We start from the raw sequence: 16,180 nt of genomic DNA on the forward strand, positions 1-16,180 counted from the left end.
AGGGAAGGGGAGGAAACAGGGAGATGGGGTTTACGAAAGGAAATAAGAAGATGAGAATGAGAGGGCGTTCTGAGATCAGCGGTCCTTTCTTCATACACTTTTAAGCATTGTCCAACACACAGTTTGGGCTGAGCAGGGAAATAAGGATAAAACACTGAATCCAAGTTAGTTTTTGAGCGTCTGCGTATTTGAAACATTACACCTGTAGGGGAAAATTGGCGAGCAGAAACATCTAGAGCTTTGACATCAGAAACTCTTAATGGAAATCAAACACAGTAACATGGTAAGTTTGGCAGATAACATTTTGAGTGAAAGGGCAGAATTGTCAGGCCAATTGGTGAACAATTTAAAAACAACTGTAATGTCCCATAAAGAAGTATACTTAGCCAACGGTGGTTTCGCACATCGAACTCCTTTCAATAGACGACAAATGAGAGGGTGAGCACCAACTGGTTTACCATCAACTTGGGAGTGATTAAGGGAAATAGCCGAACGATAGAGATTTACAGTGCGATAAGCTTTACCTGCACTTGCCTCGGAAGCGAGGAAATTGATGACAAAATTCAGAGGGGCTGAAATGGGATTGAGGTCCCTTTCCAAACACCAGCTTGCCCAAAGAGACCAGGCGGATTTGTATGCCTTTGAGGTGCCAGGGGCCCAGGCCTGGCTGATAAAGAGCGAAGCCTCTTGTGAAATGAGGACGTTAGAAGGGGGAGGCCGGAAACTTTCCAGGCCGACAAGGTTAGAGTGTTGTCTAGAATGAGACTGTGTTGTTCGCCCTGAGGATTGAGTAGGAGATCCTGGAAGGAGGGAAGAAGGACAGGGAAGTCCACGGCCATTTCTAGAAGGGAGGGAAACCAGACCTGAGCCTGCCAGAAAGGAGCTACAAGAACCAGGGATGAAGACTGGCGGCGAATTTGAGAGAGGACCCTGTTGATCATCAGGAAGGAGGGAAAGGCATAATGCAGGTGACGAGACCAATCCTGCAGGAAAGCGTCTGTCGCCAAGGCCATAGGGTCCGGACGCCAACTGTAAAACTGGGGCAATTGGGAGGTGAGCCGGGACGCGAACAGGTCGATAGAGAAAGGGCCCCAAAGATGGGAGAGGGAGAGGAAGACGGATGGACAGAGCTTCCAGTCGCTGGAATCCCGAAGGAATCGTGAGTGCCAATCGGCCACAGAATTGAGATCCCCTGGAAGATACTCCGCTGACAAGGAAAGGTGATGGGCGAGGCAGTATTCCCACAGACTTTTCGCTAAGTCCGCCAGAGGCTTGGACCTGGTTCCGCCTAAATGGTTGATATAGCGGACCGCAGAAACATTGTCCATGCGTAGGAGGATAGAACAGCGAATCCGGTTCTTTGAAAGGCTTTTGATCGCAAAGGAACCTGCAAGCATCTCTAAACAGTTGATTTGCAGCTTGGACTCCTCGGCGGACCATGAACCTCCAGTCGAGATTGGTCCACATCGGGCGCCCCAACCCGATAGGCTTGCATCGGATTCTAAGACAAGATCTGGGGCCGTGGCGAAGATAGTCCGGCCGTTCCACGCATCTAAATGGTCTATCCACCATTGGAGCTCGATGCGGGATTCGGGATCTAGGGAAACGAGATCCGAATAAGCAAGACCTTGTCTGAGGTGCTTTATCTTCAGACGCTGAAGAGCGCGATAATGGAGAGGACCGGGGAAAATGGCTTGAATGGAGGAGGATAGGAGACCGACGATCCTCGCCAAGGACCGGAGAGATAATAGAGAGGACTGAAGAACGGAAACAATTTCCGCTTTGATTTTGGAAACTTTGGAGAGGGGGAGGCAAAGAGACGCCGCTGCAGAGTCCACCAGGAAACCCAAGAATTCCATGTTCTGAGATGGAATGAGAGAGGACTTGTCCGTGTTGATGAGGAGACCCAGGTCGGAAAGGAGAGATTGCGTCAAGAGCAAATCTGAAAGAAGAAGTTTCCTGTCGGAGTTCATGAGGAGGATGTCGTCCAAGTAAATTATCAATCTGATGCCAAGGGATCGCAGATAAGCGACCACGGGTTTGAGGAGTTTTGTGAAGCACCATGGCGCGGAAGATAAGCCAAAGGGAAGTGAAGCAGTAATTGACACGTGCCCATTGGAATTGAAGAAATTTCCATTGGGATTGATGAATAGGAACCGTGAGGTAAGCGTCCTGAAGGTCCAGGCGGACCATCCAATCGTGTGGGCGAAGGGTATCTCGTAGGTGTAAAATCGTTTCCATTTTGAAATGACGATAAACCACAAATTGGTTGAACCACTTCAGGTTGATGACAGCGCGGAGTTTCTTGTTTTTCTTTTGAACAAGAAAAATGGAGCTTAGAAAGCCTGAGGAGTCGAAGGGAAAAATTTGAACTGCCTGTTTTTGAAGAAGAACCTCGATTTCGGTTGAAATCTGAGAGGCCATGAGAGTGGAAAAAACGAAGGGGGGAGGAAAGGAAGTTTGAACGGGGGGGAGAGAAATTCGATCAGGTAGCCTTGTATGGTGTTTAAGACCCAGGGATTCGAACTGAGAGCACACCATTTTGGAAGGAAAAGTTTTAAGCGACCCCCCACAGGAGGGGAAGAAGAAAGGCTTACCTTGTTGTCTGGGGTTGTTGTGACGATAGTTTCCTTGACCTCTGCCTCTGAAGCCACGGCCACGTTGGGGATAGAATTGTGGCTTGTAGTCTTGATTGGCGTGGGACGAACCTCTGGAGCCTTGATTGTAGGGACGGCCGGAAGAGCGGCCCCTGCCTCTGCCGGCCCGTCCAAAAACCCGAGGGGCGAAAACCTTTTTGACAGTTTGTTGGGCTTTATCCAAAGAGGCGAAAGTGGAGACAAATCTGCTGAGGTCGCGGACCAAGTTGTCTCCGAACAGGAGACCATTAGCTTTGGGACCAGGATCCATAGGGGCGAGATTGGAGAGCTTTGGATCCAGCTTGATAAGGAGACCTTTGCGGCGCTCATGAGTAATGGCGGAATTTGCATTGCCTAGGAGACAAAAGGCGCGTTGAGCCCACATGGATATCTCTTCAGCCGAGAGTTCCGAACCTTCCAAACGTGCGGCCTCCGCCAAATCAAAAATGCGGGCGAGAGGGCCCACAACATCCAGTAACTTGTCTTGACAAGTGGACCAAGCTTTGTCGACCCCTCTGCGAGGGTCCTTGCCAAATTTAGAAAAGAATGTGAGAAGAGGTTGGTCAATGGAAGGAACCAAGGTGATTTTGTCGGGAAGAGCTGGTTTGGGACTCCGATTTGAGCCTGGATCTCACTGAGGTCTCCAGGGGAAGACGCAGTCTGGCCGTAATATATTCTCCAACATGATGTTTATGTTTATGTTTATTAAAACTTTTGTAGCGCGCTCTGTTACCACGGGGTATCCTGGCGCGGTAATGATGGGAAGGGAACCATTCCGTAGAATTCGGATGACGGATGGTAGAGGGATCAAACATGGGAAAACCCTCAGAGTCGAAGACTGGTTCAGAAGAAAAAGAATCCAATTTAGCAGATTTAGAAGGAGGAGAGGAAGGATCAACTGCGTCAAATAAATCAAATAATTTATCAGCGTCATCCATATTATCACCGTCATCATCATCATCGTCAGTGTCCATTATGGTGGAAATGACCAGTTCTCTTAGGAGAGACTGCGTGTTTATCTTTTTGCTTTCGTTTGCCCTCGGAACCAACAAACCCCTCCTTGGTAGGAGGCCTGGGAGGCACAAAGTCCTCAGTCAAAAGCGAGGAAGACTCGCCAACCAATGACGCAGTTTTTGAGGCACGAGCCTTAGCAGAGTGGTCCACCTTTTTAGGTCTCGCCTGTCGATGCGCATGCGCATCGAGCAAGCGAGACTATAGGGGCTCATCCACACTTTATCTAACTTGCAAGGAATCGTGGCGATTCCTTGCAGTGCCCGTGACTTTTAAGCTCAATGCGCATGTGCATTGAGCTTAAAAGCGCGTGCACAGCCGCCCGCATTCCTCCGACACCTTTGAAGTGAAGCTTAGCTTCACTTCAAAGGCCCGGCTTGTTCACACCCACATGCCGCTCTGCCCCGCTCCGCCCCCTCCCCTGAGTCATCCTGCCTGCCCCTTCCCGCCGTGTCGCATTTCTCCTCCCCCCTCCCCTCTCTTCCCTCCGTCTTGTTTTGCTACTTTTCCTTATGCTGCCTCAGCAAGTGTCTGAGTTTGTTTGCTCCGTTATGCCGAGAAAAAGGTTTTCTTTTCGTGATCAAGCTTATTTCCGACCAAGACTTTCTTTTTTAGGGGTTGCTTTGCATTTGAGAGTGTTATTTATAAAAAGTCGCTTAATAACGTTTGTTTGCTCCGTTATGCCGAGAAAAAGGTTTTCTTTTCGTGATCAAGCTTATTTCCGACCAAGACTCTTTTTTAGGGGTTGCTTTGCATTTGAGAGTGTTAGTTATAAAAAGTCGCTTAATAACGTATCGTTAAGTCCAGCCCGCTCCGCCCCCTCCCCTGAGTCATCCTGCCTGCCCCTTCCCGCCGTGTCGCATTTCTCCTCCCCCCTCCCCTCTCTTCCCTCCGTCTTGTTTTGCTACTTTTCCTTATGCTGCCTCAGCAAGTGTCTGAGTTTGTTTGCTCCGTTATGCCGAGAAAAAGGTTTTCTTTTCGTGATCAAGCTTATTTCCGACCAAGACTTTCTTTTTTAGGGGTTGCTTTGCATTTGAGAGTGTTAGTTATAAAAAGTCGCTTAATAACGTATCGTTAAGTCCAGGTCAGTGTGCTACAGTCTTTTTAGGCAGTTGATTCTTGAAGTCAAGCTGGATCGATCTGCACAGTTTTGGGTGTGTGCTACTCTACTGAGAGAACTCTACTGTAGTTGGTAGCAGTTAATATCTGAAGTTTCGATGGGAGACGCAGGAGGGCACGTTTTGTTATATGCAAACTCCTTTGCCACTCTTCCCCATGTCCCATCTGTTTATTTATGGCTTGTAATTGGCATCAATTCTGTACACCTTATTTACGGTTCCTGCAAAATGTGTAGCGCCTGACTATCCTGTGATTAGTTGCACAGCCCAATCTTGATTCACCAGCGGTTTCCGTGACACAGGGCTGACACTTAAAGTAAAGGCTTGTTTGGTGTTTAATTTAATAACTTATTTACAAGTGTGTTGTCCATCACATACACGTGAGGGCACATCATCTTGGGCTTACTCCTAGTATCGAATTAGCGTGTCTGCCTGTACCCAATTGGAAGTAATTGGCATTACACGTACATGTGTTCCAAAATGTCTCCCACCGTTAGAGCTTTTAGAAATGTTTATGGCTTTTTTTTTTTTATTCTTTAGCATTGGCTACAGGAAACAAAAATGCTAAAGATTTACAAAAAAACCCATAAACAATTCTAAAAGCACTAACTCTAATGCTGCGAGACCTATTGCATTTCCAATGCTTGTTCTTTCTGCTTTCCCCCGCAGAATGGGCCAGTAATTTGGACATGACGCTCAACATAGAATTTTCCATATTTTTGGACATGCGTTTCATGGACTCTTCGACTGCTGACTCAGAGGTATTGATAAATGTATTCAAATGTTTTTTAAAATTAAGAGAGTCCTCAACAGGGACCTCCTCTGAGGAACTGTCGTGTTCCATGGTCAGAGGGACAGAAAAAACGAGCAAAAACGAGCAAAAACAAGGGAAGCTATTAGAAGAGGCAGGCGAGGGTTAATGCAGCCAGCAGGGGCGAGACGGGAGGCGGGCCGAGCAGCGAGCGTCAGCCGGGTTCCAGAACCGAAGGAGAAGAAGGCGCGTCAGCAACACTGAGGAGCCGGGGACGGTGAAAGCCTCTGGGAAGGTGAGAGGCGAACAGAAAGGCGCGTGAAGACGCGCGAAGGAAGGGGAAGGCAGCGCTGACCTGCGCGAGCGAGGGAGCGACCAAGGGAGCCCCAGGGGGAGGGGGGGGGGGGGGTACCTAGACAAAACCAAATAAACACGCTGGAAGCGTGAAACAGCGGCGCGAAGACGCGCTGGAAGCAAAAACGCTCAAGCAAAAGCGGCCACAAGTGAAATACAAATTACAATAACAATAACTTCAAGAAATAGCTGAGAGCAGTAATAAAGGCACTTATCTGACTGCGAGCAGCAAGAAAAGAGGAAGCTGCGCAGTCAGTTAGTGTCTTTATCTGTTAGGTCTATCATGATTGGTTACTGTACTATCGCGTTTTTTCACAGTCCCATGGCCCAGTCGTTCTGGCCCTCTGGGAACTGTAGTTTTCATTGCTTATCTTGGCTGCTATTCTAATAAAGCAAGATTAGAAAGCATAATAGGATCCTCCGGTCTTGTCATAAAATTCACTTTATATTCCTGTAGGTGGCTGGCCTGTAGGTATTCAACTGTTTGAGAGCCGACTCTGACATGGCACAAGCAGCAGCAAGTGAAATTACTGAAAACTCCAGCCGCCAGAAACCGAGAAGCAAACTTGTCATCTTATGATTTTGAAGTTGAAATGTTCGGGTACTCTTGCGTAAGTAGTACTTGCCCATGGTGGACTCTACATTCCACCTGACCGCTATAGACTAGCAATAGCGGTTTCCTCGTAGGTTTTATAAAAAAGGTGGCCATGGACGCTAAGCAGGAGGATTGGACTGGGGTATGGAAGTTTGCTGACTTACCCAACAAGTATTGGCAAAGCTAAGAGGTCTAGTGATAAGTGACCTACTGTATTAGCCACTATTTTGGTAATACTGTGCAGCATCAGTGAAAATGTAACTAAACTGCTTTTTTCCCCAATGCTATGCAGGATTGCCAAAAAGAAGATGCAATACGCAAATACCATCACCACACATGCTCGTGCCTACTAATTGGTGCGAGTGCGGTTTGCTCTTTTTATTTTATTTTCCAAAAGAAGCAGCAGAGAGTGGTCAGGGGAAGCAACAGAAGATGGGAAGAATTAAAACAATAAAATAAGACGGTGAGGGAAGTATTGGACAGGATGGGGCGGAGAAGTAACAACACAGTGCGTGGGAGGATCTGGAACAAAAAACAACACACAAGAGAGAGCAAGGAAAAGAGGAGGGCGCAACTTTGAGCGCTCTGGAAAGATAGGTGCAAGGATTATAAGGGGAGGAAGCAGCACACAAAGTGGAGATCCTGAAAACATATGCACTTTCATGGAGCGCTTCAAAAAAGAAAAGTAGTTCCCTAAATGTGAGCAGTTGAAGGATATGTCAGCCAATCAAAAAGAATGGCACAGAGGCAGTCCCACAGGGAAGGGACAAACACAAGCAGAGGAAGGCAAGCCATAGGGTAAGAAACAAGCAACTGAAAGTGACAACGAGGACCGCCAGTAGTAAGCAATGGGCAACCTTTAAGTTCACTGTAAGTTTTAGTATGGTCCACAAGAGATCTTTCAAAACCACACAGCTGAAAGCTATCTGGTGGGTGAGAAACAACTTGCAAACAAAGTATAAATACTAGCTCATTGCCTACTAGCAGAGTATAGTCGTACCTTTGGCGTTGCCAGATGGGTCTCCCATGCTACTGATCATTATCTCGCCACTTCCTAGACAATGCGAGGTATGAGGATTTGCCAAGTTAGATTTCCAGTAGACATCAACAGGCTCCACCACCTGCAGAGATAGAATGCAGACTGACCACGGATTCTGGAAACAGCTCTCAGCCCCTGCCTTCCAGCGCTCCATCATCCCATCACCTAAAGTCACATTGGCCGGCGTACTTTTACCTCCTCTGTTTTTGAGATCTAGATTGAGCACTTTGGTTTATTATTCACTAGACAAGAGGTTATCGCTTTTAGTTATGTTGAAACATGCTTTCTGGGAGAGCAGATAAATCTGGTTGAACGGGAGTGCATAATGTATGTCGGATACCACATTCCTATTCCCATCCGGGCATCTGCCCCACATAAGTTGAGCCAGGTCCTTGCAGTATATCCAGTACCACTCAATTTTAGATATATTTGCCTACAACTTTTACATTCCTACTTATTACGACATTGCAGCTCCACATAAATTATGTAACTGACTTAAAAATAAGACTACAATTTTTTTAGACCCAGTATAAGCAATGAGCCAAGAGGCATGACCATTGTACTGTTGATGACAGGAGCCTCCAACATCCTTATAAGCAGATTCAATACATTTCCTAATGTCGTGGTGTAAAACGGGCCTTGGTTAGAGCCATCTGACATACCCAATGCCACCCCTTTTAGCCCCATGCCCTGCAAGAGTACCTTGTGCAGCTTGGGAGCTCGGGGGTTTGTGCCCACATCTACCACGTAAATGCGGGAGGAAATGAGGCTGGGCAGGATGAGGCGGTTACGCATCTTTGTTGGGTCGCCGTGGCAGCTGCTGCAGGTATTCCAGCCCGAGTGATGGAGCTCATCGTTCATGTTTGGCATGGGCAAGCGGTGGATAACCTTATGAAGCGGAAAGAAAAATCAAAGCATCAGACCCCATCCAACAGTTTCTGTCCCCAAGACCTTCCTGTGGCTCTTTGCATAACCCTCTTACTCTAAGTAGATTTTGGCTCTCTTTGTTCCGCTCCATTTTCCCCAAATACAAATTACACATTTACTGTGAGCACATGGTTGTGATAGATAGTTTTTTTTAACACTATTTAAAGATTTGCTAAAGAACATTGACTTTTCTTGTGCTCTGTATGACAATCTAAAATGTCCATTGCTTCCATATGGCGTGACAAGCCATCAGCCTTAGGGCACCTCCACCAGTAGCGATGCCAAATTATTCCAAGAGGCCTGGAATATTCCCTTTTTTCTATAGTATAGGGCATGGTCCAGGTGCTTCAATTCTATTTTATTTAGAGCATTGACAATCTAGGAGGCATAAAGAAATGTCTGCTCTGTCTGGGACTTGAACTCAGTGCTGCTGTGGAACAAGAGCTGGAACCAGGTGTCCCCAATGAGAAATCCCAGCACGCTGTGCTCTACAGTTTAGGATAGCCTTCCGCCCAGTGAACCACAAACATGCACACAGATCCCACTCAAGATGACGATAAGAGGCCCCAAAAATTGGAGACTGGGCTGACCTTTAAATAGGGAGAGTTACAAGGTACTGTTGCGAAGGTGTACTAGTAAAAGGCCTGCGCCTCAGAAAAAGAATTTGCTTCTGACACCTCCATCCACTGGATTGCCTGGGTTGAGGTGGCACATGCCACCCACACTCCGAAGGTGGGTACAATTTGGACAGCCACCTACCATTAGCGCGCTGTTCTGTAATGAACCTTTAAGGAAGAGATAGGGGATCTCCAGAGGAATTACATGATTGTTTAGAAAACTGGGGGAACTGCAAGTGAAGATGGTACTTAACATATTTAAAACAGATTGCATAAACTATCCAGCCCTTTAAAGTCTGACGGAAGAGTGGGCAAGCCCCCGCTTCTTCTGACTGGCTGTCCCCACTGAACACAGATCAAGCAGTCTAGATACACAGTACGAAACACCAGGATGGGAAGGTTGTGTGTTGATACACTCCAATGCGTCACACCCTGCCTATTTTAGGCCAGACGCATAGTACCTGACTGTAGGTTGGTGATTTCGGATCAACGTCGACGGTCGCCAAATAGTCTGGCTTGTTTTTTCCAGTGGATCTGTAAATGCAGGGAAGGTACACAATCTCCTCCCTGGGGCCTGGAGGACAAAAAGGCCAATGAGTATTAATCATTCAGCAATTTTCTTTTTTTAAACTGTGATGACAAGCCAATACTCTTGTTTTGTGGAAAGGTCTAACCAAAGACACACAGCTAAGGCAAACCAAAGTGAATGATTTACTCACACAAAGAACAGCTACTGGTCTGGTCAACAAAAGCAAGACAAGCTTCCATCACATAGGATCCAATAGTGCACAGTAGCAGCTGTGAAAACTGTCTTAAGCAATCAAGTACATGCAGCACATGAAAGTAAGTGGCAGATTACACACGCAAGATGAACAGTATAAGCAGCAGAATTACCATCATCCTTAAGAATATAGTACAGCTGCAGTTTAAATGGCAAGAAAAGCAAGCTTCCCTCACACAGAACAGGTCAAGCAGGGGAAACTTCAGTACACGCACAGACCAGGCAAACTATATTAAAGAAAGATTCCTCCAAAATCTTTACTCATTGCTGTGGATGACCAGCAGGAGCTTGCTTTGGTGTAAATGGATTAAATTACAGAACCCCATCCTGATCACTTTACCTTGTATCTCATTACAAATGTAGATTGCTCAAACTACTTCACTCTGCCTTAGGTAACAGACAAATGCTCTCGTACCTTTACGTTGCATTGGAACACAGAAGGATAGTGCCTTAATGGCTTACTCCCCTGAACCTTTCATGCACATATTACAAATGAAATCAATTTAGAAGCAGTTTGATTATGCAGTCCATTACTGAATGCTTTGTGTAGTGCATCCTACTGCAGTGCACAACTTAAACTCCGTTCCAATATGGCTGCGAAGTAAAGGAAATGTAGCTCATTATAGTCACCTATCCATAAACAGTGCATTGCGGAAACCTTGTTAAACATTTTTTTTTTTAAACTGCATTCCAGATGTGAATCATGACAAAATGGACACTTGCACCCTTCTCTGCAGGAAACTTCTTAACTTAATTAATAATGAAGGTGAGTTTCATAGCAAGTACTGCCATTAATTCCAGTAAGTATGGATGGCATTGTGACCGCATAAAACAGTCTGTGCACCATAATTCCACAAATACGTACTGTGGCATGAGGCACATCAATGGAAAATGGCAGCACTCTTGTAGGTTTCAATAAATCTTTGAGTTTAATTGTTACAGAATTTCACCTCATCCCCCAAAAAACTCCCAACGCCTTTGACAGTGATAATGCAGGTTCCCCGCTTTAGGTCCACTCTGACATTGTTCCTTGGAAGTGGACTCTCACATCTCAAATGTTCTCAAACTGTGACTATCTTCAAGCCTCTGGCCAGACTGGCTGCCGCCAAAGGATTTATGTAATGTTCTCCATACCAAGCATCCGCCATAGTCTATCGTATCACTTACAGAAGGGAGTAGCCACTTTCCCTATTGCTAGGATGGATAGTTTAGCTTATGCAGTGGCAGCGTGGGTAAGGGGTGGTGTTAGAAAAAAAAAAAGAAAAGTCGACTTACCTCCCAGGCGTCGTCCGTCGCCTCTCCTCCGTCCTACCTCTCTTCCTGGCTTCTGGCAGTAACCAGGCTCCCAGCCTGTCCTAGGCCAGTCACGACGCTGCTGTCACCAGTATGACTCAAAAGGGGGTGGCGATGGACAGAGTATCTGAATTAAGCAGAACACTCCTACCCAGTCAAAAGATCAGGGCTTGATCCATCACCGTTTTTTAGCTCACTGCACCATCCCAGTTCAGAACCTGGCTACATGCAAATTAGTCTGACCCCGGCCCAGTGAATCATGGGAACAGGGCAGACCAAACTACCAAGCCAATTCTTTACTGGAAAGGAAACAAGCTTCCGGGGACCGGTTTCTGGCATTACAGCCGTCTTCGGCCCGGCTTGCTTGAATCCTGATGGTGCAGTGAGCAAGGGACTCACATCTGAGCATACCCTTCCACACTTGTGGTGGCCAAATGATTCAAAAGGGGGTGGCGATGGACAGAGTATCTGAATTAAGCAGAACACTCCTACCCAGTCAAAAGATCAGGGCTTGATCCATCACCGTTTTTTAGCTCACTGCACCATCCCAGTTCAGAACCTGGCTACATGCAAATTAGGCTGACCCCGGCCCAGTGCATCATGGGAACAGGGCAGACCAAACTACCAAGCCAATTCTTTACTGGAAAGGAGTATGACAGCAGGGTTGTGATCGGTCTGAGCTGGTTGGTTTGCCGCTCACACAGGGACTGTAAGCTTGGGACTGTTCTCCACCGGCTGTGCAACACACTCATGTGGAGAAATGCTAAGTGCGCATGACGGTTTGGCTTGCCCAAGACGGCTGACCAAACCGTCATGCGCATTTATGGCGCACCAACCACTGCTCTTCCCTCTGACAACAGCCACCTACTTCTCCCAGATAATCTGTACTACACTATTTGTGATGGTCTCCCCATTCAAAAGTAGCCTATGGATCTGAAATATGAGGAGTGTGTCTTCGATCATTTCCATTAATCAGCTTTCAAATTCTGTGAGCGGTCGATGGCAGCTTATTCCATTTCTTTCTGTAAGACAAAGTGTCTTATCTTTGTTTATCTGTATCATTCTGCTTCTGCCAAGCCTAAGGGTGTCAGATTGTTGCTCAACCGGTTTTACCTCATCCTAGAGAAACACATCACTAATTTTAATGCACTGCGACTCCCGCAAATGTGAACATCTCCACTTATTCTTACATTGTTCCTCCGAGATCCGTTTTCAATGTCTGAGTTTTTGTTCCCCCATTATAAAAGTTCTGCTTGCACAGGGTGGGCATTTTAAATCGGAGGCATTCCAGTTCGTCCTCTCTACCATGGTTTGATTCCTCTAGAGCAAATATTTTCTAGCCTAATCCATTCACATCTTTTCTGATGTCTTGCTTTTCTTGTCTTAGGCATCACACAGTGCAGTGAAGTTGCATGTGAGGCCCTAAAAGGGGCCTTCCAGGAGTAGCCTCATGAAATATTGATCATCTTTCACATGTTGGATTGTTAATGAGGTTTCTTTGCGGTGGTCTTCTTGCTTAGCGTTTCTATAGGATCCCTTCCAGGTCAGTGCAGGCTTTTCTGAGCTGGGTTTGTTTTTTGTTGAGGACATTCACGTTTCACCAGAATACTTGTAAACGTGCTGAAGGAGTAGCAAAAGATAATATCGGATACAGCGGTGCCCTCCGTGTGAATTAATTGTTCGTTGTAGGCGGTAGAGTGCTACGTCGGGGAAACAAACATATATGGACAGTGGTATATATGCGGCTCAACTTCATGGTGCACCCAATCAAGCATTCTCTGTGGTGCTCTAAACTTTCCCCTTTAGGCCTGTAATGTCCATTATGTGACCCTTGTCATACCATGGTGCTAAATATTTTGATCAGTGCGCGCAAGTGCTATTCGCCAATCAACACATGCCCATATTTCCACTCGTAGCAAGGTCTACCTGTGTACGCTTCATTTGGCCCGCTTTCTCGTATCCGTCACAATCATGTAATACAAATGCTACGATGATTTGACAAAAAGAAGACAAAAAGTACCTGAAGTTTGATCAGGTGTGCCTCACAAAACCTAGTAGCAGCCAAGGTGTACATTCATGGTATGCATATTTACACACACCTTTAAATGTAGCAATACCAAATACTGTACCCGTTTACTATCTGCTTCTCAACAAGTAATGATCAGAATTTGCTTCACATAGCAGAGCGTGGGAGTGCCCTCTGGCAGCACTCCAAGTGTCACCACTCCCAGGACTGAACATCTCTCAGCAAAGCACAATCGTGTAAGAGAGTTAAGAATGGAAGCTCACATGGGAGGGCTCATTGTGTTGCAACCATTGTTGAGTGTTCCAGCACAGCACAATGATGTTACCAAGGGTGAGAACAAATTAACAGAACTGGGAGGGGTTCACACTGTTGCATGTCCTAATATATGTCGTGTTAAGAAACCATGGTTTCCTCACACCCAACCTTCAAGGAGTTTACTATATTTAAGAGGTACACATGCAAAAGGGTTTCATGACCTCGGTTAGAATTGCTCCATTCATAAAGGTAGGGCAGTAGAGATCGATTCAGAAACTGTAGTGTGAGACACTTGTAGAGGATTGCAGTGGGGAGCGCACATCAAGGGAATGCAGTCATGTTCTGAATTAGGTAGAAAATGTGTGTTCGACCTCAGCACGCGTGTCCTGGGTTTCCATCACACATAGTGCCAGAATTGCTGACTGGAGGCATTATTTCAATTTCCACTTATTGCGCTTTTTCTGATGACGTGGTCGTCCTGGAGGGCCGGCTCTAGGGCGGTGTGACCGGTGCCACCGCACAGGGTGCTGGCTAATGGGGGGCGCCGTGTTTGCAAGTTTATGACATTTTAAAGCACCTGCTGCTGCGTTCCTTTCCTCCGGCAATTACCAGACCTCACAAAAATGTCACGTTAACTCCTATGATTAATGTTCTTCATGGAGAGAGATTGGAGTTTTGTATAGTTGATGTTGTGACTTAGGTGAAGGTAGAGCAGAGGGTTAATATGCCTGCTGCAAAGAACGTGTACCATGTAGATTACAGAGTGCATATAATGTAAATAGATCAGCAGGTTACTGCTTTTAAAAGACATCCTTTTTTCACTTGCAATTTATAACTTAAAGTCCTAATATAGAACAGTGAGGTATTAACTTTCATCATAGTGCGGCAATCACACTGCAAAGTATAGATTAAGGTTGCAAAAAAGGTTACATTTGGGTAGCAATCGATTATTCTAAATAAAGAAGACTCCCAACTATGCGGATTCTTTTTCGACTCGGAGTTTTTGCTTCCCCACACCAAGCACTCCTAAATTATACAGCCTACAAGTATGGATGACATGTTACTCCTAAACTTGAATGCCTTTGGCTTATGTAACATTTCCTATAAGCTGATTTACACACGTATATTTGATGGTCTCTGTGCAATGTGTGTGTGATGTAAAGCGCTCCAACATCCTTTACTGGTATGAGTGGCGCTATATAACTAATTCAATGCAACTGAGAGAGTGGTTATGGAGACTTGTTCACTGTTAAAGGGTGCTAGTGAGAGAATCCGTGGTGGATGTGGTCATTGGGGGGGGGGGAGGGGGTGCCAACTAACATTGTCGCACTGGACGCCACCAGCGCTAAAGCCAGCCCTGTCTTCCTGGCTGCTATAGCTGTGTGTAGGCTGGCCCTTAAACGGGCCACTAAATAGAGAAGATACAGCTGCTTCTAAAGACTATTTTATTTCCTAATCCCTACTCGTCTTAAGATGTCAAAAAAGAATTCAGGAAATGATTATTTTAAATTAATGTTCAGTGATAACAAAGTTCTTTTGTCTGCAAATATAAATAAGTCTACATGTACTATGCAAGCATTCCTTTGACTTTTTAAATGGAACCTTGAAACAAATGTATCCAAGGCAAAACAGTAATGGTTTTGTGCTACTTCCGTTAGCTTTCAGCTAGTTAGGTGGTGCCACCAGTTGTTTTGGTCTAGTGCTTTCAGCATATTCAAAATTGAGTAGGTCATATCCTGAAGGGATTTTATCCCTATTCAAGTTTGACCAGCGCATTTGCAAAGTGTATCTGAAAGATCAAAGAGACAATGGAGAGATATGCCAAGAACACAATAGTGACGGATTTAAAGGTTTGATTTCGATCACAAGCTCAGGAATTTACAAACTTAAAAACATACCTCATTTTTACAAGATCTAGGACAGTCTTCTCTGAGTAGCTCTTGAGCTACCGGTAGCTCTCCAGCTAATGGTCAGTAGCTCTCCTCTGTGCAGAGCAGCCTCCTAAATTAGAAGCCGTTGTTTGGTTGAATTAATATATGTAGACGAAAATTGAAACGTGTGAATTTGAAATGAAAATGTATGCATTTTCAGAGCCCATAATTTCCAAAATATATTTAAAGGTGATATTTGAATGCTAAATCATGTAGCATCCACTAATATTATCCGCTTGGTACCAGGGAGCATTGCATATGTGTCTGTTCCGTATTACCCTTGTAGAAGCATGCCAATTAACAAAGCCTTTTTACATTACTGACTGCATTTCTGCACTGAGGGGACCACAGTTGGTAATCATGCATAGGATGGCCACAAATGTAATCTTGTCTGATATGTACAACACCAATATTATTAGTAGCTCAGTGTATTTTTCATTGAACATAAATAGCTCTGGTTAGTGAAAAGGTTGTAGACCCCTGATCTGGAAGCTGGTGATTCTAGATTTATCTCGTCAGCCACCAACATATAAGGATCTAAATTAACTCCTAGACCACAAGAACATTTCCTGAGTCTAAAGCTGGCATCTCAGATCACAAGAGCCTCAGCCTTTGATTTTAAAACTAGCTTTGCAATTACATGCACAGGGAATGGCTTCAGCTCCTCAATCCTAAGAACCCAGTCCATTCGAAAGTAGAGATGGCTCCTCAATACTAGGAACAGTCATGGGGTAATTCTAAAGCTAGCATCTTAATCGTAATAACTAAAGGTTACGGACACTAAAGCTACCTAAGGTAAAGCCAGAAACTACAGGCTCCAAAACTCCCTTGTCACTAGAATCTGAA

At 45.5% G+C, this 16,180-nt stretch overlaps 1 protein-coding gene across 1 annotated transcript in view; it reads right to left on the minus strand.

The window, feature by feature from the left end:
* LOC144799395 (methanethiol oxidase-like) overlaps window positions 1-16,180 on the minus strand; it is a 141,053-nt gene that overhangs the window by 84,789 nt on the left and 40,084 nt on the right. The window contains exons 3-5 of the mRNA XM_078670685.1: window positions 9,510-9,622; window positions 8,207-8,392; window positions 7,466-7,586 (exon numbers count right to left, since the gene is read on the minus strand). Of these exons, the coding sequence (XP_078526811.1) occupies window positions 7,466-7,586; window positions 8,207-8,392; window positions 9,510-9,622 (420 nt within the window). The remainder of the gene's footprint in view (window positions 1-7,465; window positions 7,587-8,206; window positions 8,393-9,509; window positions 9,623-16,180) is intronic.

This window comes from Lissotriton helveticus, chromosome 12, assembly GCF_964261635.1.
Source record: "Lissotriton helveticus chromosome 12, aLisHel1.1, whole genome shotgun sequence".
Lineage (NCBI taxonomy): Eukaryota > Metazoa > Chordata > Amphibia > Caudata > Salamandridae > Lissotriton > Lissotriton helveticus.